Below are 25,676 nucleotides of genomic sequence, written 5' to 3'. Positions count from 1 at the left end.
GTCTGGGTTGGAAAAAGGTTTGTCGCTTAGCTCCCTTAAAGGACAAGTCTCTGCGCTATCCGTATTCTTTCAGAAGCGCCTGGCGCGACTTCCTAAGGTACGCACGTTCCTGCAAGGGGTTTGTCATATCGTTCCCCCTTACAAGCGGCCATTGGAACCCTGGGATCTGAACAAGGTTCTAATTGCTCTCCAGAAGCCACCTTTCGAGCCTATGAAGGAGATTTCCTTTTCTCGGCTTTCACAGAAAGTGGCTTTTCTGGTGGCGGTCACGTCTCTTCGGAGAGTGTCAGAGCTGGCGGCGTTATCTTGCAAATCTCCCTTCCTGGTGTTTCACCAAGACAAGGTAGTACTGCGTCCAATTCCAGAGTTTCTTCCCAAGGTGGTATCTTCCTTTCATCTCAATCAGGATATCACTTTACCATCTTTGTGTCCGCATCCAGTTCACCACTTTGAAAAGGGTTTGCATCTGTTGGACCTGGTGAGAGCACTCAGGATCTACATTTCCCGCACGGCGCCTCTACGCCGTTCGGATGCACTCTTTATCCTGGTCGCTGGTCAGCATAAAGGGTCGCAAGCTTCCAAATCCACCCTTGCGCGGTGGATCAAGGAACCAATTCTTCACGCCTACCGTTCTGCTGGGCTTCCGACTCCTTCTGGACTGAAGGCCCATTCTACCAGAGCCGTGGGTGCGTCCTGGGCATTACGGCATCAGGCTACGGCTCAGCAGGTGTGCCAGGCGGCTACCTGGTCGAGTCTGCACACTTTTACCAAGCATTATCAGGTGCATACCTACGCTTCGGCGGATGCCAGCCTAGGTAGACAAGTCCTGCAGGCGGCGGTGGCCCACCTGTAAGAAAGGGCTGCCTGACAGCCCGATCACGAGGTATTCTTTTACCCACCCAGGGACTGCTTTTGGACGTCCCAATTGTCTGGGTCTCCCAATTAGGAGCGAAAAAGAAGGGAATTTTGTTTACTTACCGTAAATTCCTTTTCTTCTAGCTCCAATTGGGAGACCCAGCACCCGCCCTGTTTTTTCTTAGGGTATTTGTTTTTCGGGTGCACATGTTGTTCATGTTGATAAGTTACGTTCTCCGATATTGTTTATCGGATTGAATTTGTTTTTGAAACAGTTATTGGCTTTCCTCTTTCTTGCTTTTGCACTAAAACTGAGGGACCCGTGCTCCCACGGGGGGGTGTATAGCCAGAAGGGGAGGGGCCTTACACTTTTAAGTGTAGTACTTTGTGCGGCCTCCGGAGGCAGTAGCTATACACCCAATTGTCTGGGTCTCCCAATTGGAGCTAGAAGAAAAGGAATTTACGGTAAGTAAACAAAATTCCCTTCTTTCCGCCAGAATTCTGCGGCTCTTAGATTGACGGCGTGGCTCTTGAGTCCTGGATCCTGACGGCTTCAGGCATTCCTTCCGAGGTTATCTCCACTATGACTCAGGCTCGGAAGTCTTCCTCGGCCAGGATTTACCACAGGACTTGGAGAATTTTCCTGTCTTGGTGTCGTTCTTCCGACCATGCTCCTTGGCCTTTTTCCTTGCCGACCATCCTGTCCTTTCTACAGTCCGGTCTGCAGCTAGGACTGTCCCTCAATTCCCTCAAGGGACAGGTCTCGGCTCTGTCAGTGTTGTTCCAGCGGCGTATCGCCCGACTGGCTCAAGTGCGCACCTTCATGCAGGGCGCATCTCACATCATTCCTCCTTATCGGCGGCCTTTGGATCCCTGGGACCTTAATCTGGTCCTCACGGCCTTACAGAAACCCCCCTTTGAGCCTCTTAGGGAAGTTTCTTTGTTTCGACTTTCACAGAAAGTGGTCTTTCTAGTGGCCATAACTTCTCTCAGGAGAGTCTCTGATTTGGCTGCGCTCTCTTCGGAGTCACCCTTTTTGGTTTTTCACCAAGACAAGGTGGTTCTCCGTCCGACTCCGGACTTTCTCCCTAAGGTGGTGTCTCCTTTCCACCTTAACCAGGACATTTCATTGCCTTCCCTTTGTCCGGCTCCTGTGCATCGCTTTGAGAAAGCGTTGCATACTCTGGATCTGGTGCGGGCGCTCCGGATCTATGTGTCACGCACCGCTGCTCTTAGGCGGTGCACCTCTCTTTTTGTGCTAACCACAGGTCAGCGCAAGGGTCTCTCTGCTTCTAAACTGACCCTAGCTCGATGGATTAGGTCGGCCATATCCGATGCCTACCAATGTACTCAGGTGCCTCCCCCGCCGGGGATTAAGGCGCACTCGACCAGAGCTGTCGGTGCCTCTTGGGCTTTCAGGCACCAGGCTACGGCTCAGCAGGTCTGTCAGGCTGCCACTTGGTCTAGTCTGCACACCTTTTCGAAGCACTACCAAGTGCATGCTCATGCTTCGGCAGATGCGAGCTTGGGCAGACTCATCCTTCAGGCGGCTGTCGCCCATTTGTGAAGTTAGGTTTTGCCTACTTCTCAGTTCTGTTTATTCCCACCCATGGACTGCTTTGAGACGTCCCATGGTCTGGGTCTCCCATAAGGAACGATGAAGAAAAAGAGAATTTTGTTTACTTACCGTAAATTCTTTTTCTTATAGTTCCGACATGGGAGACCCAGCACCCTCCCTGTTGCCTGTTGGCAGTTCTTGTTCCGTGTGTTTTCACCGGCTGTTGTTGTAGACAGAGGTTCCGGTTATTCCGGGTTTTACTCTATCTCTACTTGTGGGTGGATGTCCTCCTTCAGCTTTTGCACTAAACTGGCTATATTTGGTTATCCAAGGGGTGTATATGCTAGGAGGGAGGAGCTACACTTTTTAGTGTAGTACTTTGTGTGTCCTCCGGAGGCAGAAGCTATACACCCATGGTCTGGGTCTCCCATGTCGGAACTATAAGAAAAAGAATTTACGGTAAGTAAACGAAATTCTCTTTTTTTCTCTGATTGTGTGGTGACGAGAATTGATCCTTGTTCTGAGCGGTTGTCCTTTCTCCCCTACATACATACCCTAAAATGCACCAAAGTTGTGATGCAGAATATTAGTGGAACGTTAGCCAGGAGGTGACACTAAGGCTGCGTGCCCACAATCAGTGTTTGCAGCATTATGCATTCAGCGTGTTTTCGCTGCGTCCAAAACGCTGCATTTTACAGTACAAGCACAGGTAGATTGGATTTATAGAAATCCCACCCACTGTGCGTGTATGGCCCGCAACGAAAACTGACCTGTGGTGCGTCTTTCCGAGGCCGCAGCATGTCAGTTCTTTGTTGCAGAGTCGCAAGCGTCCTCAGTAGGGAGAACCCAAGTGAGAGATCGCAGCACCCCAAATCCTGATGGTGGGTACGAGCAGCTGCGGTCTCCTGTGGAGGAGACTCGCTGCCCCGCAGGTCACGACCCGCTACATCCAGGATGTAGCAGGTCCTAATAATCGCGGGCACGTACCCTAGGAGGAGAAAATTGTTTCGCTTGTCTAGGAAGATTGACCAGTTTTATCAGATGCCGTTGGCCACTGTGAGGATACGTTCCCACAATGAGTTTTACTTGTGTTTTTGACGCTGGGTATTTTTGCTGCTTCCAAAACACAGCTTTGTACAGAACAAGCAAAGTGGACGGGATTAATAGAAATCTCCTGCCCTCTGAGCTTCTTTTTTACACTCTGTAAAATCACCTGCCATGCATTTTTCTATTCTGCAGCATGACAATATCTCTTGCGGGGTACGCAGAGTTTTCTGTATGGCATTTCCCCATAGACAAGAATTAGTTGCCAAAAATCTGCAAGTGAAAAAATACACAAGCATTTTTGGTGCATTTCCGCAGACATGGGAATTATTCTATTACAACTCAGAGCTATGCTATTACATTGTATATACAATGAAATGTTCATATAAATTACTAATCCATTATTGATATATTAAAAAAAAAAATAATAAAATAAGTCCATGACACTAATAACAAAAAATGTGAACATTTTGTATAAAATGTTCTCGCTCACATAGAATAAAAAAACAACAAAACCCTTAGTCTATAGAGTATCACATGAGATTAATAACATGAAGGATTAATTTAATGGGTTAAATTAACAGATTCTTTATTATAGCAGCATAAAGAAGAGGAAATAAATTTAAAAGTAAATTATGTGTAATGGCCATTAAAAATCACTAGAAAAAATACAATTTTTCGTGCCTTAGACACGGCCTCATACAGCCACTTCAAAGAAAAAAATAAAGCTATAGTTGCCAAAATGGGGGGGGGGGTGAGATGAAGAACTATAAGTACGGTAATCACTTTGACTCCTGTGACCGTCTGTCTGGTGGAGAGTTGCCTATCATGCACTCAGGTTTTTGAATTTGTGATGGCATTGCCTAATATTACATTTTGTTTGGTACTGTGTGATGAACATCTAGAAGATGTGAGTTTTCAGTCTTTGTTCTTGTCTCTATATTTCTAGGAAGAGCAGCAAGGTTTGAAGGACAAGTTCTCCACCATCCATAAGCCAGTGACTGTGGGATCTCAGCAGCACGTCACTGTGGGGACTACACACATCTCCAAACTGACCGATGAGCAGTTGATCAAAGAGTTTCTAACCGGCTCATACTGTTTCCATGGGGTAAGTCATTGTCTTGTTTCAGCATGGAGAACATCCTTCTAATGGCAACACTTAGAAGTCTCAAAAATATTCTAAGAATTGAACAGTTGCTTCATCTTAGGATGGGACCACACCTCATTCTTACCTGTGCAATCCATTTTTTTTTTTTTTTTTTTTTTATAAAGGTCTGACATGTAATTGGGTCATGACCCATGTATTACATTACTTACATTATATTACTCATTTCTTTGTCGCTCCATTGGGAGACCCAGACAATTGGGTGTATAGCTTCTGCCTCCGGAGGCCACACAAAGTATTACACTTTAAAAAGTGTAACCCCTCCCCTCTGCCTATACACCCTCCCGTGCTCCTCAGTTTTATGCTTTGTGTTGAAGGAGGCACACATTCACTCAAGCTCCCATTTTAGTCAGCAGCAGCTGCTGATTGTATCGGATGGAAGAAAAGAGGGCCCTAACAGGGCCCCCGGCATGCTCCCTTCTCACCCCACTAAGTCGGCGGTGCTGTTAAGGTTGAGTTACCCATTGCGGGTACAAAGGCTGGAGCCACATGCCGTTTTTCCTTCCCCATCCCTTAGAGGCTCTGGGAGAAGTGGGATCCTAACCGGTCACCATTCACTGGGACCGGGCTCCCTCCGCAGCCCCTGGGGGAATCTGACGGACAGGAGACTGAGTATCATCAGGGACAGGCCCTGCATCTATAAGGTACTCTGTGTCCCCTTGGGGACGGTGCATGGAGCGCCTGTGTTACAGACGCTGCAGCGGCTGCTGTTTTTTTGTGACGACCGGGACTACCGCGCCGACCGCGCCTGTTTGCCGGCCGCGTTATTAAATTTAGTCCCCGGCTTCTGCGGCCTAGTACCATAACTCCCGCCCCCGGGCCTGCCAGTCAGGGGTAAGGGCGGGACGGTCGACTGGACGTCGGCAGTGAGGGCTGGAGCATACTTAGGTGTTCTCCTCCCCCCTCACTGAGCACTGTGGGGCACCAGATTCCCGCACTTTATTAGTCACGCCCACGGCTCCCTCCTTCCCTGAGAGCTCTGGCAGCCATATTTACAATCACTTCTGCCGGTGGAGGATTTCAGAACGAGCTCTACAGCTCTGGGAGGCCCAGGCAGCGAATCTGGTGGACACACAACCGCTTTGGGCTGTCGGTAAGCCACACCGGTTACCCGGTGCTGGCCCCCCTTGGGTGCCGAAGTGTATATATATATATATATATATATATATATATATATATATATATATATATATATATATATATATATATATATATATATATATATATATAATATTTGTATATAATATTTGTATATAATATTTGTATACCTTTTCTCTGTTCGGCCGCATTGTTTTGCTTTTGGCTATATACCCTCAGTGATCACTCTCAGAGGAGACTACAGCATGTCGTCCGCAAAGAGCAAGGGTGCCAAGGCACAGGCTTATTTTGCAACCTGTACCTCTTGTGCGGCTATGTTACCTGCAGGTTCCACCTACCCTCACTGTGTGCAATGCTCGGCCCCTGTGGCACTCACTCAGCCGGAGCCTCGGGCACTGGTGGGACCCTCGGCTCAGGTAGAACCGCCGGCTTCCACTGTCCAGGTGGCAGGGACAGAGTTTGCAGTTTTGGCTGAGAAACTCTGAGTCGCTTTCACAATCCATGGCTCAGTCTATGGACAAATGGTCGGCTAAGATACTAGAAGCCTTGCAGTCCAGATCGGTCACACAGGCCCCGGGCACTGTGAGTTCATCGCCCCCAGGCCCCTCTCGGTCGGTGCAGCAGAGTGCTCCTGGGGTGACACCTAGGTCCCACGGGGAGGACTCCGACACGGACCGCAGTCCCAGACCGGCTAAGCGGGCTCGCTGGGAACCTTCCCCGGCTTCATCACGCTGTTCGGGGTCTCAGCATGAGGACTCTCTGGAGGATGAGGCGGAGGTCGCAGCTCAGGGCTCTGATCCTGACGTTGCTCTCAATCTTGATACACCTGAAGGGGACGCCATAGTAAATTACCTTATAGCGTCCATCAACCAGGTGCTAGATCTTTCTCCCCCAACTCCACCTATAGAGGAGTCGGCTTCACAGCAGGAGAAACACCAGTTTAGGTTTCCCAAACGTATACGGAGTGCGTTTTTCGATCACTCTAACTTCAAAGATGCTGTCCAGAAGCACAGAGCATTTCCGGACAAGCGCTTTACTAAGCGCCTTAATGACACATGTTACCCCTTCCCCCCTGACGTAGTTAATGGTTGGGCTCAGTGTCCCAAGGTGGATCCTCCAGTCTCTAGACTGGCGGCTAGATCCGTAGTATCAGTGGCAGATGGTTCATCGCTCAAGGATGCCACTGACAGGCAAATAGAGCTCCTGATGAAATCCATCTATGAAGCCATAGGCGCGTCTTTTGCTCCGGCCTTTGCAGCCGTGTGGGCACTCCAAGCTATCTCAGCTTGTCTGTCTGAGATTAATGCAGTCACACGTACCTCTGCTCCGCAAGTTATGTCTTTGACTTCTCAGGCATCGGCCTTTTCGTCCTACGCCATGAACGCCGTCCTGGACTCAGCGAGCCGTACAGCGGTAGCGTCCGCCAATTCGGTGGCAGTCCGCAGGGCCATGTGGCTACGCGAATGGAAGGCAGACTCTGCTTCCAAGAAGTTCTTAACCGGTTTGCCATTTTCTGGCGACCGTTTGTTTGGCGAGCAATTGGATGAAATTATTAAACAATCCAAGGGAAAGGACTCGTCCTTACCCCAGTCCAAACCAAACAGACCTCAGCAACGAAAAATTCAATCGAGGTTTCGGTCCTTTCGGCCCTCAGCCAGGTCCCAATCCTCCACGTCCAACAGGTCAGAGAAGGGCCAGAGGAACTCTTCTGCATGGCGTTCTAAGTCACGTCCTCCAAAGACCGCCGGAGGAACCGCCTCCAAGGCGGCCTCCTCATGACTTTCGGCCTCCCCAAACCGCATCCTCGGTCGGTGGCAGGCTCTCCCGCTTTTGCGACGCCTGGTGGCCACATGTCCAAGACCGATGGGTGAGAGACATTCTGTCGCACGGTTACAGGATGGAGCTCAGCTCTCGTCCTCCGACTCGTTTCTTCAGAACATCTCCGCCCCCCGAGCGAGCCGATGCACTTTTTCAGGCGGTGAACACTCTGAAGGCAGAAGGAGTTGTGATTCCGGTTCCCATTCAAGAACGTGGTCGCGGTTTTTACTCCAACTTGTTCGTGGTGCCAAAAAAGGACGGATCATTCCGCCCCGTTCTGGACCTCAAACTGCTCAACAGACACGTGAGAACCAGACGGTTCCGGATGGAATCTCTCCGTTCTGTCATCGCCTCGATGTCCCAAGGAGACTTCCTAGCCTCAATCGACATCAGGGATGCTTATCTCCATGTGCCGATTGCACCAGAGCATCAACGCTTCCTGCGTTTCGCCATCGGGGACGAACACCTTCAGTTTGTGGCACTGCCTTTCGGCCTGGCGACAGCCCCACGGGTCTTCACCAAGGTCATGGCATCCGTGGTGGCGGTCCTACACTCTCAGGGCCACTCGGTGATCCCTTACTTAGACGATCTCCTAGTCAAGGCACCCTCCCGGGTGGCATGTCAACACAGCCTGACCATTGCTCTGGAGACTCTCCAGAGGTTCGGGTGGATCATCAATTTCCCAAAGTCAAAATTGACACCGACCCAATCACTGACTTACCTCGGGATGGAGTTTCATACTCTCTCAGCGATAGTGAAGCTTCCGCTGGACAAACAGCGTTCGCTGCAGACAGGGGTGCACTCTCTCCTTCGGACCCAGTCACACCCCTTGAGGCACCTCATGCACTTCCTAGGGAAGATGGTGGCAGCAATGGAGGCAGTTCCCTTTGCGCAGTTTCATCTGCGTCCACTTCAATGGGACATTCTCCGCAAATGGGACAGGAGGTCGACGTCCCTAGACAGGAACGTCTCTCTTTCACTGGCAGCCAAAACCTCTCTTCAGTGGTGGCTTCTTCCCACTTCCTTGTCAAAGGGAAAATCATTCCTGCCCCCATCCTGGGCTGTGGTCACGACGGACACGAGTCTGTCAGGGTGGGGAGCGGTCTTCCTCCACCACAGGGCTCAGGGAACCTGGACTCCGACAGAGTACTCCCTTCAGATCAATGTTCTGGAGATAAGGGCAGTGTATCTAGCCCTAAAGGCGTTCCATCGGTGGCTGGAGGGCAGACAGATCCGCATACAGTCGGACAACGCCACGGCGGTCGCGTACATCAACCACCAGGGCGGCACACGCAGTCGTCAGGCCTTCCAAGAAGTTCGGCGGATTCTGCTGTGGGCAGAAGCCACAGCCTCCACCATCTCCGCAGTTCACATCCCGGGCGTAGAAAACTGGGAAGCAGACTTTCTCAGTCGCCAGGGCATGGACGCAGGGGAATGGTCTCTTCACCCGGACGTGTTTCAAGAGATCTGTTGCCGCTGGGGAACGCCGGACGTCGACCTCATGGCGTCTCGGCACAACAACAAAGTCCCGGCATTCATGGCACGGTCTCAAGATCACAGAGCTCTGGCGGCGGACGCATTAGTTCAGGATTGGTCGCAGTTTCGACTGCCTTATGTATTTCCTCCTCTGGCACTGCTGCCCAGAGTGTTGCGCAAGATCAGGTCCGACTGCCGCCGCGCCATCCTCGTCGCTCCAGACTGGCCGAGGAGGTCGTGGTACCCGGATCTGTGGCACCTCACTGTGGGTCAACCGTGGGCACTTCCAGACCGACCAGACTTGCTGTCTCAAGGGCCATTTTTCCATCTGAATTCTGCGGCCCTCAACCTGACTGTGTGGCCATTGAGTCCTGGCTCCTAGCGTCCTCAGGGTTATCTCAAGATGTCATTGCCACTATGAGACAAGCCAGGAAACCAACGTTCGCCAAGATCTATCACAGGGCTTGGAGGATCTTCTTATCCTGGTGCTCTGATCGGGGTTTTACCCCCTGGCCGTTTGCCTTACCCACTTTTCTTTCTTTCCTTCAATCCGGAATGGACAAGGGTTTGTCTCTCTGCTTTCTCAAGGGACAAGTATCTGCGCTTTCCGTGTTTTTTCAAAAGCGTCTAGCCAGGCTTCCGCAGGTCCGCACGTTCCTGCAGGGAGTTTGCCACATAGTCCCACCTTACAAGCGTCCGCTGGAACCCTGGGATCTTAACAGGGTGCTAACGGCTCTTCAGAAACCACCTTTCGAGCCGATGTGGGATGTCTCTCTATCACGCCTTTCGCAGAAGGTGACCTTCCTAGTGGCAGTCACATCACTTCGGAGAGTGTCTGAGCTAGCAGCGCTGTCATGCAAAGCCCCCTTCCTGGGGTTTCACCAGGATAAGGTGGTTCTGCGTCCGGTCCCGGAATTTCTCCCTAAGGTGGTATCCCCTTTTCATCTCAATCAGGATATCTCCTTGCCTTCCTTTTGCCCTCATCCAGTTCACCAATGTGAAAAGGATTTGCACTTGTTAGATCTCGTGAGAGCACTCCGGCTCTACATTTCTCGCACGGCGCCCCTGCGCCGTTCGGATGCGCTCTTTGTCCTTGTCGCTGGCCAGCGTAAGGGGTCGCAGGCTTCCAAGTCAACCTTGGCTCGGTGGATCAAGGAACCGATTCTTGAAGCCTACCGTTCTTCTGGGCTTCCGATTCCTTCAGAGCTGAAGGCCCATTCTACCAGAGCTGTGGGTGCATCCTGGGCATTGCGGCACCAGGCTACGGCTCAGCAGGTGTGTCAGGCGGCTACCTGGTCGAGTCTGCACACTTTCACGAAACACTATCAGGTGCATGCCTATGCTTCGGCAGATGCCAGCCTAGGTAGGCGAGTCCTTCAGGCGGCGGTCGCCCACCGGTAAGAGGGGGCCGTTTTTCGGCTCTTTTTATCGAGGTATTCTTTTACCCACCCAGGGACTGCTTTTGGACGTCCCAATTGTCTGGGTCTCCCAATGGAGCGACAAAGAAGAAGGGAATTTTGTTTACTTACCGTAAATTCCTTTTCTTCTAGCTCCTATTGGGAGACCCAGCACCCGCCCCTGTTCCCTTCGGGCTGTTGTTCTTTTGTGTACACATGTTGTTCATGTTGAATTGTTCTTTTGGTTCATGGTTTCAGTTCTCCGAACATCCTTCGGATTGAATTTACCTTAGACCAATTTATAAGTTTCCTCCTTCCTGCTTTTGCACCAAAACTGAGGAGCCCGTGATGCACGGGAGGGTGTATAGGCAGAGGGGAGGGGTTACACTTTTTAAAGTGTAATACTTTGTGTGGCCTCCGGAGTGAAGCTATACACCCAATTGTCTGGGTCTCCCAATAGGAGCTAGAAGAAAAGGAATTTACGGTAAGTAAACAAAATTCCCTTCTTTTCAAGCTCTATGGCTCATTGACAGCTTATTTTTTGTGTTTCGAGCTGACATTTTTAATGGTACCATTTTTGCGCAGATGTTACGTTTTGATTGCCTGTTATTGCATTTTGCACAAAATTTCTGGCGACCAAAAAACGTAATTGGCATTTGGAATTTTTTTGCCACTACACAGTTTACCGATCAGATTAATTGATTATATATTTTGATAGGGCATTTCTGAACACTGAATGTGTTTTATATTTTGAACCCTTTACTTTTCAATTGGGCGAATGGGGGGTGATGGAATTTTTTAGATTTTTTTTTTTTTTTTTTTTTTTTTTTTTAATTTTTCAAAACTTTTTTTTTATTTTACTTGTCCCCATAGGGGACTATAAGGATCAGTAATCTGATCACTCATTCGGTTCTCCCGATCAGAGCAGCATCGCTCAAACCATTAGAAATTATCATCTCCTGTAAGCTGCAGTACTTGGCTGCTGTTTACAGGACCTGAGTCATGTGAGCTACAGGAGTCATCACATGATCCAGTGCTACCATGACAACCATCAGATTCACGTGATCACATCACGTGACTTCCGGTAGCGGCCGGTGAGTAAAGCTTTAGTGCAATTGCCATTAAAATAGTGCTGTCACATTTTGACAGCGCCATTTAAGGGGTTACCAGGTACGGTTGGATAGTGTTTTCACTTGTGCCTGCAAGAAACACATGTCAGCTGTACTAATCAGCTGATATGTGTGCCTGCAAGGCACACATGTCAGCTGTACTAATCAGCTGATATGTACGCAGAGCCCCACTGGCAGATTAACACTGACCGCTAGGATGTAACTTTACTGCCCACGGTCGTTAAGGGGTTAAAGTTGGGACATGCACTGATGCATTCTAACGAACCATAAGACAGAAGAATAGAACTGGTCTTAAAAGGGTAGTCCCTACATTTTTATTTATTTTTTTTCTGTTAAAATGGATTCATGCTACCCTAAAACAAAAAAAAAAAACGTACCAGGCCCCCACTGGTCCTCCACATGGATGCTTGTGTCCCTGCCATTCTCCTCACTTCCTATTCCGGTGGAGACATTACATGACAGCTGCAGCCAATCAGTGGCCACTAATAAGCTACAGACACACTCCTGGCTTACACAGAACATCAGTCATGTGATGTTATCTACCGGAAAAGGAAGCAATGAGACTGGTGGAGGACAAAGGCAGGGGTAGGGGAGTATCTGTCCTTTTTTTTTTTCTCTCTCTCTCTCTCTTTAGGAGCCCAATAGATCTATTTTTTTATAGAAACAATATTTTGTGAACAATCCCTTTTAACATAATGTACTGCTGGGCTATACGAATGCACATATGCTACGCCAATGTGTGTTTTTTTTGCTTTGTGATGTTTATTTATTTTTTAAAAATCGTGTTAATTTTACCTCGCACATTTGCTCATATAAATGGTAACGATAGAGGACAGGGATCTATTTTATAATATGCATTTTTTTTAGTAAAAGATTTTTCTTAGATTTATTAGCTTTTTTTATAGTGAGGATTCCCCAGCACATACATCCTTAGGAGATCTCCTTTGTAGATCTGGCCTTGGGCCTAAACAAACATCTTAAAAATGACAAGGATTCATTTCACTGCGATATGTAAAGCTGTAAACTTGCTGTAATTATGATGTGAAATTCTCCATGTGTCCCTTGCGTTGAGGATTCTCCATGTGTATATATGAGAGATCACATTCTCTATCTGTACTTTTCCTTGATTGCCTTTTATTAGGTAACATGTGTTTTAGCTCTTTTATGTATTATTGCTTGTTTCTTTATTGTTCCTTATGGGAGACCCAAACCATGGGTGTATAGCTACTGCCTCCGGAGGACACACAAAGTACTACACTAAAAGTGTAGCTCCTCCCTCCGAGCATATACACTCCCCGGATGACAAATCCAACCAGTTTCATGCTTTGTGTTCAGGAGGTCACACACACACATGCATCCTCTTTTGATTTTTCTTTTTTTCTAAAGATTTGGAAGAAAAGCGGGTCCACTGGACTCCCGGCATGTCCCTTCTCACCCCCCTGTGCGGCGGTGCTGTTAAGGTTGACTTCAGGGCAGGAGCCCTTCATGCCGCGCTCCTTCACCATCCCTTAGGGGCTCTGGCTTGAAGTTAGAGCCAACACGGTTCTCACTGCCTTGCAGGAGACCGGCCTCCATCCGCAGCCCTTTTGCAGGACCCTGCTGGACGGAGCACTGAACCCCCACCCCACCCAGGGACTGGGCCCTGCGTCTCAAAGCTAAGTATAGAGACGTTATTCAGAGGGTCTTTCTGCAATGTGGGGCACTTTTATTGGGGGGGACAGTGATTTACTTTAATAATGCTGCTTTTTACTGTGTTTCCGGCCGGTTCCACGGTTTTTACTGAGAACCGCGCCGATGATGCCTGATTGTCGGCCGCATGCATAACTCTAGGCCCCGGCTTTAGCCGCGGCCTAGTTTCGTTTCGTTCCCCTGCATGTCAGTCATGCAGGGGGACACTGCTGCGCCGCCCACCGGCCGTTCTGCACAGGGGGGGACACTCCTCTTTGAGGAGATGATTCCCTCCCCTGTACATCTCCTTAGCCCTCCGATTCCCGCTCCTGGTTTAACCCCCGCCCCCCCCCCCCCTCACTCTGGCGCCATTTTCTCAGCGTTCTTAGTACACTGGTCGGCGCTGGCTGCACTGCTGAAGGAGTGAATATCTGGCTGGGGGTCCAGGCTTGGAATCCGGAGGGCACACATAATAGCGGTATGGTAAGTCACAACCTCTGGTTGTGCACTTTTATACACTCTCAGGGCATTCTGAAGGAGTTAATTCTTTATTATAGAACCTCCTCCTCAGCAGCATGTCTCACACTAGGAGCAAGGCTCCAAGGCTGTACGCTATATGCAATGCATGCAAGCTCATATTGCCTGAACAGAGCACAGACCCACACTGTAATGCCTGTTCTAATGTGGTGGTGCCTCAGCCTGGAGTCTCCCCAGGCTGAACCCCCGGCTTGGGTAGCATCTTTTTCCAATGCTATTTCCCAGTCCTTTGCAGACTCCATTGGACAGTTGTCTCGGACGCTGCTAAGCATGCATCAGCCCCCTTCTCAGGGTGCCTCTGCTGCTCCAGCTCGCTCTGCAGAGCTCACAGAGTCTGTTTCATCTAATCCCAGACCCCGTCCTCCTAAACGGAGACGCAGGGACTCCTCTCCTTCCTCGTCCCACGGCTCTGCCTCACGGGCCGAGTCACAAGGCGAGGAGGATGCCCTTACTGTGGGCTCAGACGCTTCGTCTATGTACCCCATTGATACCGATGGTGATGCAGATGTTAGCGATTTGATAGCGTCCATTAACTCCGTTCTGGACCTTAACCCTCCAGTGTCAGAAGAACAGGCCTCTTTGGTAGAAAAACACCAGTTTATCTCACCTAAGAGAGCAAGGAGTACGTTTTTTTTTGTTTTTTTTTTTGTAAATTCTTTATTTAAGATGTTTCTTAATATTACAGAAATTAAATTGCAACAACAAATAAGCATAAACATGTATTTTTCAGATGAAAGGAAAGAGAAAAGGAAAGGAAAGAGGGAGAGATGGGGATGGGAGGTTGGTGTAAAGTAAAGAGAGGACAAGGGGTTGGGAATGTAGAGGGGGTAGGGGAAGGGGAAAAGGTGAGATTCCCACCTATTTCTAAGAAGGTGTCTGGTTACTAGGATTTATATATATGAAAGTACGAAAAGGCTTTGTTTTCAGAGGTGTGTATGAACAACGTGTTTGTTTTGCTTAACTGTTTTGTTTTTTTTTAACCACTCCAGCTTTCAGGCCACTGTGACTAAACCCAGGGCCTGTCCTGACAAACGCTTTCTTAAGCGTACTTCTGACTTACTGGGGGCTCGGACGCTCTCCATGTACCCTATTGATCTGTCCGAAAGTGACGCAGATGCTAATGATTTGATTGCGTCCATTATATTTGTACTGGACCTCAATCCGCCTGTATCAGGGGAGCACCCCTCTTTGGCAGAAAAGCATCAGTATACCTTGCCTAAGAGAACAAAGAGTGTGTTCCTTATCCACTCCAGCATTCAGGTCACTGTGACCAAGCCCAGAGCCTGTCCTGACAGACGCTTCCCAGAGCGTGGTTCTGATGACTGTTTCCCCCTTCCACCAATGGTGGTCAAGGAGTGTGGGCTCACTCACCAAGGGTGGACCCTCCGGGGTCTAGACTTTCAGCCCGGACAGTTGTATCAGTGGCTGACGGCACCTCTCTGAGGATCCCACTGTCCGCCAGGTTGTCCTTCTGGCCAAATCTATATATGAGGCGGCAGGGGCCTCGTTCTCCCCATCTTTTGCAGCAGTGCGGGCTCTCAAAGCCATCTCTGCTTCTCGGGAGGAGATGCATTCCCTCACCAGGGCCTTTATGCCCGAATTGGTTGCCTTAACTTCCAGGCTTCAGTCTTTTCATCCTATAGCTGGAGACTGTCACCGCACTGCGGTGGCCTCGGCTACTTCCCTCGCTATCCGCAGGTTCCTGTGGCTTCGAGAGTGGAAGGCAGATGCTTCTTAAGAAGTTCCTTGCTGGACTCCCTTTTGCTGGGACCAGTCTATTCGGTGAACAACTGGATGAAATTATTAAGGAAGCTTTTGGCAGGAAGAGTACTTCCATGCCACAAACCAGGAAACCTTCCAGGGCAGGAACCAGTCGAGGTTTCGTTCCTTTCGTTTCCTCTAACTGGTCGTCCTCTAAGCCCTCGGCCTCGTCCACTAACTCAGCCAAGGGCCGTAAACCAACTGGCGCATGAAGCCGCGTCCTAAGTCGGCAGGAGCTGCTGCCACCAGGGCAGCCTCCTCTTGATTATCTGGCCGCGCCAGTAACGTCCTTGGTCGGTGGCAGGCTCTCCCTCTTGGGCGACGTGTGGTTGCAACACGTCTTCGATCAGTGGGTGTGGGTTACCCTCTCCCACGGCTACAGAACAGAATTCTATCCAGCCGCCAAACAGATTTTTTTCTGACAACTCCCCCCTGCTCCAAGGCCGCCGCCTTCTCACAGGCCGTGGCATTCTTGCAGGCCAATGGAGTAATTGTACCAGTTCCCGACTGGGAACGGTTCTGAGATTTCTACTCAAATCTCTTCCTAGTCCCCGAAAAGGACGGTGCTTTCCGACCTGGATCTCAAGCATGTTCAGGTGCGGCAATTTTGCATGAAATCTCTGCGATCAGTCAATGACCCAAGGAGATTTCTTAGCATCCATCGACATCAGAGATGTCTCTCTGCATGTGCCATTCGCAGTTTCACACCAGCGTTGGCTACGTTTTGTAATCTGAGAGGAACATTTCCAATCGTGGCTCTCCCCTTGGGTTAGCCACGGCCCCTCGTGTATTCACCAGTTGCGGTTCTGCTCCTCCAGGGGTTAGTAGTGATTCCTTACCTGGACGCCCTTCTAGTCAGGGCTTCATCCAGTGCAGACTGTCAGCGGAGTGTCTCGCTCACTCTCGCCACGCTTGCAAGTCCACTCTGACCCCGACCCAGGAACTTACATACCTAGGGATGCAATTCGGGACTCTGCTGGCACTTGTGAAGCTGCCCTTAGTCAAACAGCAGTCTCTTCATCTGGCGGTTCGCTCTCTGCTGAGGCTCCGCCGTCATTCCATCAGGCACCTCATGCAGGTGCTGGGTCAGATGGTGGCGTCAATAGAAGCGGTTCCCCTTGCCAGTTCCATCTGCGTCCCCTGCAGCTGGACATTTTCCGCTGTTGGGACAAGGGACTTCTTCCTTGCACGGGCTGGTGGCTCTGTCGCCACGGACCAGGAGCTCTCTTTAAGTGGTGGCTTCGGCCCCTCTCTCTGTACCAGGGACGCTCCTTTCTGGCCCCGTCATGGGTGATTCTCACCACGGATGCCGGTCTATCCGGCTGGGGAGCAGTGTTTCTCCACCACCGAGCACAGGGCATTTGGACTCCCTCCGAATCAGCCCTCTCGATCAATGTGCTAGAAATCAGGGCTGTAGTCCTTGGACTCGCAGCCGCCTAGCAATGTTGGAAGTTCAACATATCCTTCAGTGGACGGAGGACTCCGAGTCCACCATATCCGCAGTCCACATCCCAGGCGCAGAAAACTGGGAGGCAGATTATCTCAGCCGTCAAACCGTGGACAGCGGCGGGTGAGCCCTGCATCCGGCAGTGTTCCGGTCAAGTTAGCAGGCGGGGCACTCCGGAAGTGGATCTAATGGCATCCCGGCACAACAACAAGGTCCCGGTTTACGTGGCTCGCTCCCACGATCCTCAGGCCTTGGCAGCGGACGCGCTGGTTCCAGATTGGTCCCAGTTCCGTCTGGCCTACGTGTTTCCCCCTCTAGCTCTCTTGCCCAGAGTCCTGCGCAAGATCAAAATGGAGGGCCGTCGGGTCGTACTCATCGCCCCAGGCCCAGGCGAGCTTGGTTCCCAAACCTGCTCCGTCTGTTCGTAGAGGTGCTGTGGCATCTCCCGGACCGGCCAGACGTTCTCTCAGAGGGTCCGTTTTCCACAACAATTCTGCGGCTCTTAGATTGACGGCGTGGCTCTTGAGCCCTGAATCCTTACGGCTTCAGGCATTCCTTCCGAGGTCATCTTCACTATGACTCAGGCTCGGAAGTCTTCCTCGGCCAGGATTTACCTCAGGACTTGGAGAATTTTCCTGTCCTGGTGTCGTTCTTCCGGCCATGCTCCTTGGCCGTTTTTTCCTTGCCGACCATCCTGTCCTTTCTACAGTCCGGCCTGCAGCTAGGTCTGTCCCTCATTCCCTCAAGGGACAGGTCTCGGCTCTGTCAGCGTTGTTCCAGCGGCATATCGCCCGACTGGCCCAGGTGCGCACCTTCATGCAGGGCGCATCTCACATCATTCCGCCTTACCGGCGGTCTCTGGATCCCTGAGACCTTACTCTGGTCCTCATGGCCTTACAGAAACCCCCCTTTGAGCCTCTTAGGGAGGTTTCGTTGTTTAGTCTTTCACAGAAAGTGGTCTTTCTGGTGGCCATAATTTCTTTCAGGAGAGTCTCTTATTTGACTGTGCTCTCTTCGGAGTCACCCTTTTTGTTTTTTTTCACCAAGACAAGGTGGTTCTCCGTCCAACTCCGGGCCTTCTCCCTAAGGTGGTGTCTCCTTTTCACCTTAACCAGGACATTTCATTGTCTTCCCTTTGTTCGGCCCCTGTGCATCGCTTTGAGAAAGCGTTGCATGCTTTAGATTTGGTGCGGACGCTCCGGATCTATGTGTCACGCACCGCTGTTTCTTAGGCGGTGCACCTCTCTTTGTGTGCTGACCACACGTCAGCGCAAGGGTCTCTCGGCTTCTAAACCGACCCTAGCTCATTGGATAGGTCGGCCATATCCGATGCCTACCAATGTTCTCAGATGCCTCCCCCGCCGGGGATTAAGGCGCACTCGACCAGAGCTGTCGGTGCCTCTTGGGCTACGGCTCAGCAGGTCTGTCAGGCTGCCACTTGGTCTAGTCTGCACACCCTTTCGAAGCACTACCAAGTGCATGCTCATGCTTCGGCAGATGCGAGCTTGGGCAGACGCATCCTTCGGACGGCTGTCGCCCATTTGTGAAGTTAGGTTTCGCCTACTTCTCAGTTTCTGTTTATTTCCCACCCATGGACTGCTTTGAGACGTCCCATGGTTTGGGTCTCCCATAAGGAACGATAAAGAAAAAGAGAATTTTGTTTACTTACCGTAAATTCTTTTTCTTATAGTTCCGACATGGGAGACCCAGCACCCTCCCTGTTGCCTGTTGGCAGCTTTCTTGTTCCGTGTGTTTTCACCGGCTGTTGTTGTAGACAGAAGTTCCGGTTATTCCGGGTTTTACTCTATCTCTACTTATGGGTGGATGTCCTCCTTCAGCTTTGGCACTAAACTGGTTGGATTTGTCATCCGGGGAGTGTATATGCTCGGAGGGAGGAGCTACACTTTTAGTGTAGTACTTTGTGTGTCCTCCGGAGGCAGTAGCTATACACCCATGGTTTGGGTCTCCCATGTCGGAACTATAAGAAAAAGAATTTACGGTAAGTAAACAAAATTCTCTTTTTTTTATGCAGGGTGTCGGCTGGTGGAAGTATGAATTTTGTTACGGAAAATATGTCCATCAGTATCATGAGGTAAATGCGTGTACAGATTTTTGCCCACTAGATGGAGGTGTGTGAAGAACACACTATTCTTTGACAATTACTTTATGGCCTTTTTAATACATTTCTTTTGTGTCTTTTTATTGGCAGGATAAGGACAACGGCAGGTCGACCGTTGTTGTAGGTACTTGGAAAGAAGGACAACATTTAGATTGGGCCAAGAAAAATGTTGCAAGGTTGTATCATCCCCCTGATGAGGGCGTGCAGACTGTAAGGCAAGTCATCTGTTATACCACCCCTGTTATACTACTCTATACAGGCAGAGTTACTGTCACTTTGTCACTATAAGCTGCGACGGTCCCCAATTTAAGGCAGCAGCATAACAAGCCTGAAGACTTTTATATGGGCCCATAATTTGTGAACAAACTTTTCCTAGATCCTCCTGACCATTGTCTGCAAAAACAAGCCTCCCCTATTGTCAACCTGGATGTTCTGGAGACAATACTGCGGGCTCTCTTAGCAGGGATGTCAAACTGAAATACACAAAGGGCAAAAATTAAAAACTTGGAGAAAGTCGAGGGCCCCACATAGCCCTCCATACACAATAATATAGTCCTCCATATAAAATAATGGGCCACATATAGTCCTCTATACAGAGTAATAGGCCGCACATAGCCCTCTATACAGAATAATGGGCCCTCCATACAGAATAATGTGCCACATATATTCCCCTATACAGAGTAATAGGCCCCACATAGTCCTCCATACAGAATAATGGGCCCCACGTATCCCTCCATACAGAATAATGGGCCCCACGTAGCCCTCCATACAGAATAATGGGCCCCACGTAGCCCTCCATACAGAATAATGGGCCCCACGTAGCCCTCCATACAGAGTAATGGGCCCCTCGTAGCCCTCCATACAGAATAATGGGCCCCACGTAGCCCTCCATACAGAATAATGGGCCCCACGTAGCCCTCCATACAGAATAATGGGCCCCACGTAGCCCTCCATACAGAATAATGGGCCCCACGTAGCCCTCCATACAGAATAATGGGCCCCACGTAGCCCTCCATACAGAATAATGGGCCCCACGTAGCCCTCCATACAGAATAATGGGCCCCACGTAGCCCTCCATACAGAATAATGGGCCCCACGTAGCCCACCATACAGAATAATGGGCCCCACGTAGCCCTCCATACAGAATAATGGGCCCCACGTAGCCCTCCATACAGAATAATGGGCCCCACGCAGCCCTCCATACAGAATAATGGGCCCCACGTAGCCCTCCATACAGAATAATTGGCCCCACGTAGCCCTCCATACAGAATAATGGGCCCCACGTAGCCCTCCATACAGAATGGGCCCCACGTAGCCCTTCATACAGAATAATGGGCCCCACGTAGCCCTCCATATAAAATAATGGGCCCCACGTAGCACTCCATATAAAATAATGGGCCCCACGTAGCCCTCCATATAAAATAATGGGCCCCACGTAGCCCTCCATATAAAATAATGGGCCCCACGTAGCCCTTCATACAGAATAATGGGCCCCACGTAGCCCTTCATACAGAATAATGGGCCCCACGTAGCCCTTCATACAGAATAATGGGCCCCACGTAGCCCTTCATACAGAATAATGGGCCCCACGTAGCCCTTCATATAGAATAATGGGCCCCACGTAGTCTTCCATACAGAATAATGGGCCCCATGTAGCCCTTCATACAGGATAATGGGCCCCATGTAGCCCTTCATACAGGATAATGGGCCCCACGTAGCCCTTCATACAGGATAATGGGCCCCACGTAGCCCTTCATACAGAATAATGGGCCCCACGTAGCCTTCCATACAGAATAATGGGCCCCTCGTAGCTCTCCATACAGAATAATGGGCCCCTCGTAGCTCTCCATACAGAATAGTCGTCCATACAGAATAATGAGGCGTCGCGGGCCAAATGAAAGCAGATTTGGCCCATTGGCCATAGTTTGACATATGTGCTCTATAGGGATGAACAATTATTGGAATGATCATTTGAACTCAGTACAATACAGTTTTCACAGTGCCAAGGATTGCTGTAAACTGTGGTTTTCGCCTGTTTTCAGAAGACTTTTATTATGGGTCTTCCTCAAACAAGCACATAGTAAAGAATGCTAGTTGAAACAGAAACAAATAGGAGCCATACTGTTGTAAAGCGACCCTGTAGTGCAGCTCAGCTTTTCCCAACATTTTTATAGCTTATTTGGGGTTAATTAGTGCAGAATAATAAGGGTGGATAGTCATTTACACAATATTGACAATCCATGCACTCATTACTTTTGTTAGTAATGCAAACTTTCCACCCTTCCTGAGACTTTCCCCATATTCTTGTGCCAAGTTGGGGAGAAAGTATGTAAACCCGGCCCAAGAGTGAGTATTCCATGGAGGGACATGGGGCATTCCTGCAAGAGATAAGGAGCATTAAACATCACCAGTAATGTTGGCAACTATGATAATAGACAACAGGGCTGTTCTTTTCTTGCCCAGGTATAAGTACATTAATAAATCTTAGTATATGGATGAATAATAAAGCGAAAAAAGGAAAATAAATGCATGAAAAAATGTACAATAATTTAATACTGATCATCCTGGTTGGTCATAGCGACATTTACAATACACTTTGATGCCATCACAAGGCAACCGCAAAGCTTCTCACCCAGCAAGGAGGAAACTGTACAACGTCCCATAGCCAACAATCAGATTTATTCTTTAAATAAAAATAAAAAAAACCTTAGAAAAATGAGACCTGGCATCGGATTGGCTGCTGTGGGCACCTGCTCCACATTCTTAGCGCCAGTCTTTCCTAATGTCTCACACTTCAAGTTTTTCTTCCATGTGGATCTTCTATTCTTCTTATACAAATGTTGATCGTCTCTTGAAAAAGATGAGCTAAAATAGTTGTATAAAATCTAAACTTTTATTACAGAATGGTGTCACATTTCTATGGCGGTGGTGATATCTGCGAAATGACAAATAAACCGAGGCAGGTGATCGTAAAACTAAAGTGAGTATTCCCTGTACTTCCAGAGATACAAGTCATGCTGGCAATATAGAAATACACATCTGTCATTGTTGTCTTGACTATTATTAGGTGTAAAGAGTCTGAGTCGTCACATGCTGTCACTGTGTATATGCTCGAGCCACAGACTTGTCAGTACATACTTGGAGTAAGTATACATCCCTTTTATGTTTAATGTATCTTGAATGGTCACTGTACATTCAGACATGATTCCGTCTGATAAACCTGTAAATCACTTTATTTAAACATAATTTTTATTTACTCCCAAAAAAATCGCACCAAAGTACTGTTCACTGGGTCTCTCGCTCCCGTCTGCCCACTGGATCTCTCGCTCCCGTCTGCCCACGGGGGGGTCTCTCGCTCCCGTCTGCCCACGGGGGGGTCTCTCGCTCCCGTCTGCCCACGGGGGGGTCTCTCGCTCCCGTCTGCCCACGGGGTGGTCTCTCGCTCCCGTCTGCCCACGGGGGGGTCTCTCGCTCCCGTCTGCCCACGGGGGGGTCTCTTGCTCCCGTCTTCCCACGGGGGGGTCTCTCGCTCCCGTCTGCCCACGGGGGGGGTCTCTCGCTCCCGTCTGCCCACGGGGGGGTCTCTCGCTCCCGTCTGCCCACGGGGGGTCTCTCGCTCCCGTCTGCCCACGGGGGGGTCTCTCGCTCCCGTCTGCCCACGGGGGTCTCTCGCTCCCGTCTGCCCACGGGGGTCTCTCGCTCCCGTCTGCCTGCTGGCAAATCTAATCCATCTCCACCTGCAGAGATGCCAACACTTTGTTCACAAACGGAAAAAAACAAAACAATTTTGTGTGAATGGAATTGGCTCGTTAGCAAAATAAACGGTCACGGTGGAATTGTGTAATGTGATGAATTTTGTCTTTTTGCTGTTCAGGTGGAGTCCCCAGTGATATGTAAGATTCTAGATACAGCTGATGAAAATGGACTCCTCTCAATTCCCACTTGAAGCACAGAATGAAGATGATTAATCTGCTGAGACCTGTAATCAGTCCACGGGATCAAGTGTACAAAATTTCAGAGACAATTTGTGTATATGTATGAGTGTATATATTGGATAATACAAATTTTAAATACAATAAGCTTTTTGTATGTTTATGAAACTTTTTTTTTTTCATTAGGGCTTGGCTGGGTGATAAATTTCATGACCACAACATGACTGAGATTGCCAAGAGCTGTTCTTTTCTGTCTCGGGGAATCCTATAGATATTGAGTGGAGTAGTAATATGACCAATTCTCCATTCATTGTAGTCAGAATGGGGGTCTGAGCCCCTTTTCCAATCACTATAAAAAAGCACACGCTGCAAAATTGGCAATGCTTAACATTCATCACTTAAATGGGTCAGTAGGCTTTTTCTATTTAATCTATGAAGGTTCCAAGGATGTGATCAATTTTGTGAGGGCTCAAACTGTATATAGCAGGCTATGTGGGGTTCATAATGTATATAGGAGGCTATGTGGTGGCTCATAAAATAAATAGGAGGTGTTGTGGTGGCTTATGCTGTATTTAGGAAGCTTTGTGGGGTTCAAAATGTGAATTGAAGGCTATGTGGGGCTCATACTGTAAATAGGAGGCTATGTGGTGGCTTATAAAATATATAGGAGGCTATGTAGTGGCTCATAAAATATATAGGAGGCTATGTAGTGGCTCATGCTGTATTTAGGAGGCTATGTGGGGCTCAATGTATATAGGAGGTTTTGTGAAGCTTATGCTGTATTTAGGAGACTATGGGCTCATACTATATATAGAAGGGCTATCTATTGGCTCACAGTGAATATAGAGGAGCTATGTGGGGACTCACACTGTGTATAGAGAGGCTATGTGGGGGCTCACATTGTAAATAGAAGGGCTATGTGGGGACTCACAGGGAATGTGTGTGGGCTCACATTGTATATAGAGAGGCTATGTGGGGCTAATACTGTAGTTAGGAGACTGTGGGGGCTCATACTCTTTAGGGGGCTATTTGGGGCTCATAGTGTATATAAGAGGCTATGTGGGGGCTCATAGTGTATATAGGAGGCTATATGGAGGCTAATTTATATAGAGGGGCTATGCGGGGGCTCACATTGTATATAGAGGGGCTATGCAGGGGCTCACATTGTAAATAGAAGGGGATATGCGGGGGTTCAGTGTCTATAGAGGGGCTATGTATATAGAAGATTATATGGAGGTTCATACTGTATATAGTGGGAAGGCAACATACTTTAATTCTGCTCAATGTGAAGGGATACAATTAATATTAATGTAAAATAATTATTAATATATTGAGCAGAATTAATTTCAGCCTATTCGTTCAGATCTCCATATCAGTCACTGTCTCTCATCTGGACTCCTAGGAAAATTGCTCTGCAGGGACTGATTAGATTCTCCTGCCTAGCTTTTTTACTAGAACCAGGAATTGGGTTCACTGGGTGCTCAGTGTGCTGAGGGAATCTGTTTGTTGCTGACCAAAATTGAGCAGAGAAGTGCGTGAAGGTGAAAAGACCTAGTACATGTAGCTCAGTCTCTGCCAGAACCTTGAAGAGCAGGACTAAGGTTTAAGCTGGGGCATACTTTTATTATTGGGGGACCGGAAGTGACTGGACGTGACCGCCTGGAGATAGTGGGCGGAGTTAGTGGGCCACGTGGTCATAGAGTTGTTTATAATAAAAGCGGGGTTCTGGGGTTAAGAGCCACAGACGTAGAGGGTGCAGGGGAGCTTCATTCCACCCCCTACACACACACACCTTGGAGTTCTTACCCACCAGCCCCCGCTTCTATTAGAAAGAATACCATGAGCACGTGGACTTAAAAATTAATGTTTATTCCAGTGCGCTGCAAAAGTGCACCTAAGCTGATCACGCCCACACTATCTCTGCTCCTGCCCACTTTCCACGCTCCACTCACTATCTCCAAGCGGTCACGCCCAGTCACTTCCGGTCCCCGATACTACAAGTATGCCTAAACATTTTGTTGACTGTTTATTGATGATATGTTATACCTTTTTGATGGAGAGAAATCGGTCTTACTTTCCGTTTGAAGATTATGGACTTAATAAACCTTCCTGTTTCCACAAAAAATGTGTGCCTGTGTGAACGCTGCCACCTGAAAGAAAGTGATTCCCTACAATTGGTGTTTGACGTGCAGGTGGAAATCCCAAGGAGAACCTGTGATTGCTGTGTGGAAACTGTGCGTCTTGAGTGAAAGCAGCTACAGTATTTCAAATTCTGGCCGGAAGCATGGAGGAGCTGATTAAGCCCCTAATACAGGTGCAGCAGCAGAACCCAAACCCTACCAGCCCATGTATAACATCGGTCCCCCATATTACAGAGACTTAGGAAAAACGCCTGGTAAGGCCTCTTTTACACATCCGTGAAAATCACGCACGTGTTTCACGGACGTGTCAAAGGTGCGTATTGCCCTCGGTGTGCTGTGTGTATCGCCTACGTGTGTTATCCGTGATAACACACAGAGAACGGGAACTTTCTACTCGCCTGTCCCTGGCTTCGCTGTCCGTGGTGCTGATCTTTGGCCTCCGATCCTGCCGACTCCACGCTGCTGATGCTTCCGGCCGCAGTGAAGTGAATATTCAATTAGCATAATGAGCGGCGGTCGGAAGCAAGTGA

The 25,676-nt window shown here is 49.1% G+C and overlaps 1 protein-coding gene across 1 annotated transcript in view; it reads left to right on the top strand.

Moving 5' to 3' along the window:
* The window catches only part of ERLEC1 (endoplasmic reticulum lectin 1), an 89,919-nt gene extending 66,767 nt beyond the window's left edge, over positions 1–23,152 (top strand). The window contains exons 9-14 of the mRNA XM_075339346.1: positions 4,407–4,565; positions 18,987–19,046; positions 19,164–19,288; positions 21,976–22,053; positions 22,141–22,216; positions 22,948–23,152. Coding sequence (XP_075195461.1) covers positions 4,407–4,565; positions 18,987–19,046; positions 19,164–19,288; positions 21,976–22,053; positions 22,141–22,216; positions 22,948–23,019 — 570 coding nt within the window. The 3' untranslated portion in view covers positions 23,020–23,152. The remainder of the gene's footprint in view (positions 1–4,406; positions 4,566–18,986; positions 19,047–19,163; positions 19,289–21,975; positions 22,054–22,140; positions 22,217–22,947) is intronic.
* Positions 23,153–25,676: the final 2,524 nt, after the last annotated feature.

The sequence above is a fragment of the Anomaloglossus baeobatrachus genome, chromosome 3 (assembly GCF_048569485.1).
Source record: "Anomaloglossus baeobatrachus isolate aAnoBae1 chromosome 3, aAnoBae1.hap1, whole genome shotgun sequence".
Lineage (NCBI taxonomy): Eukaryota > Metazoa > Chordata > Amphibia > Anura > Aromobatidae > Anomaloglossus > Anomaloglossus baeobatrachus.
The sequence above is the reverse complement of the archived record's forward strand: the minus strand, read 5'-3'. Positions and strand labels throughout refer to the sequence as shown.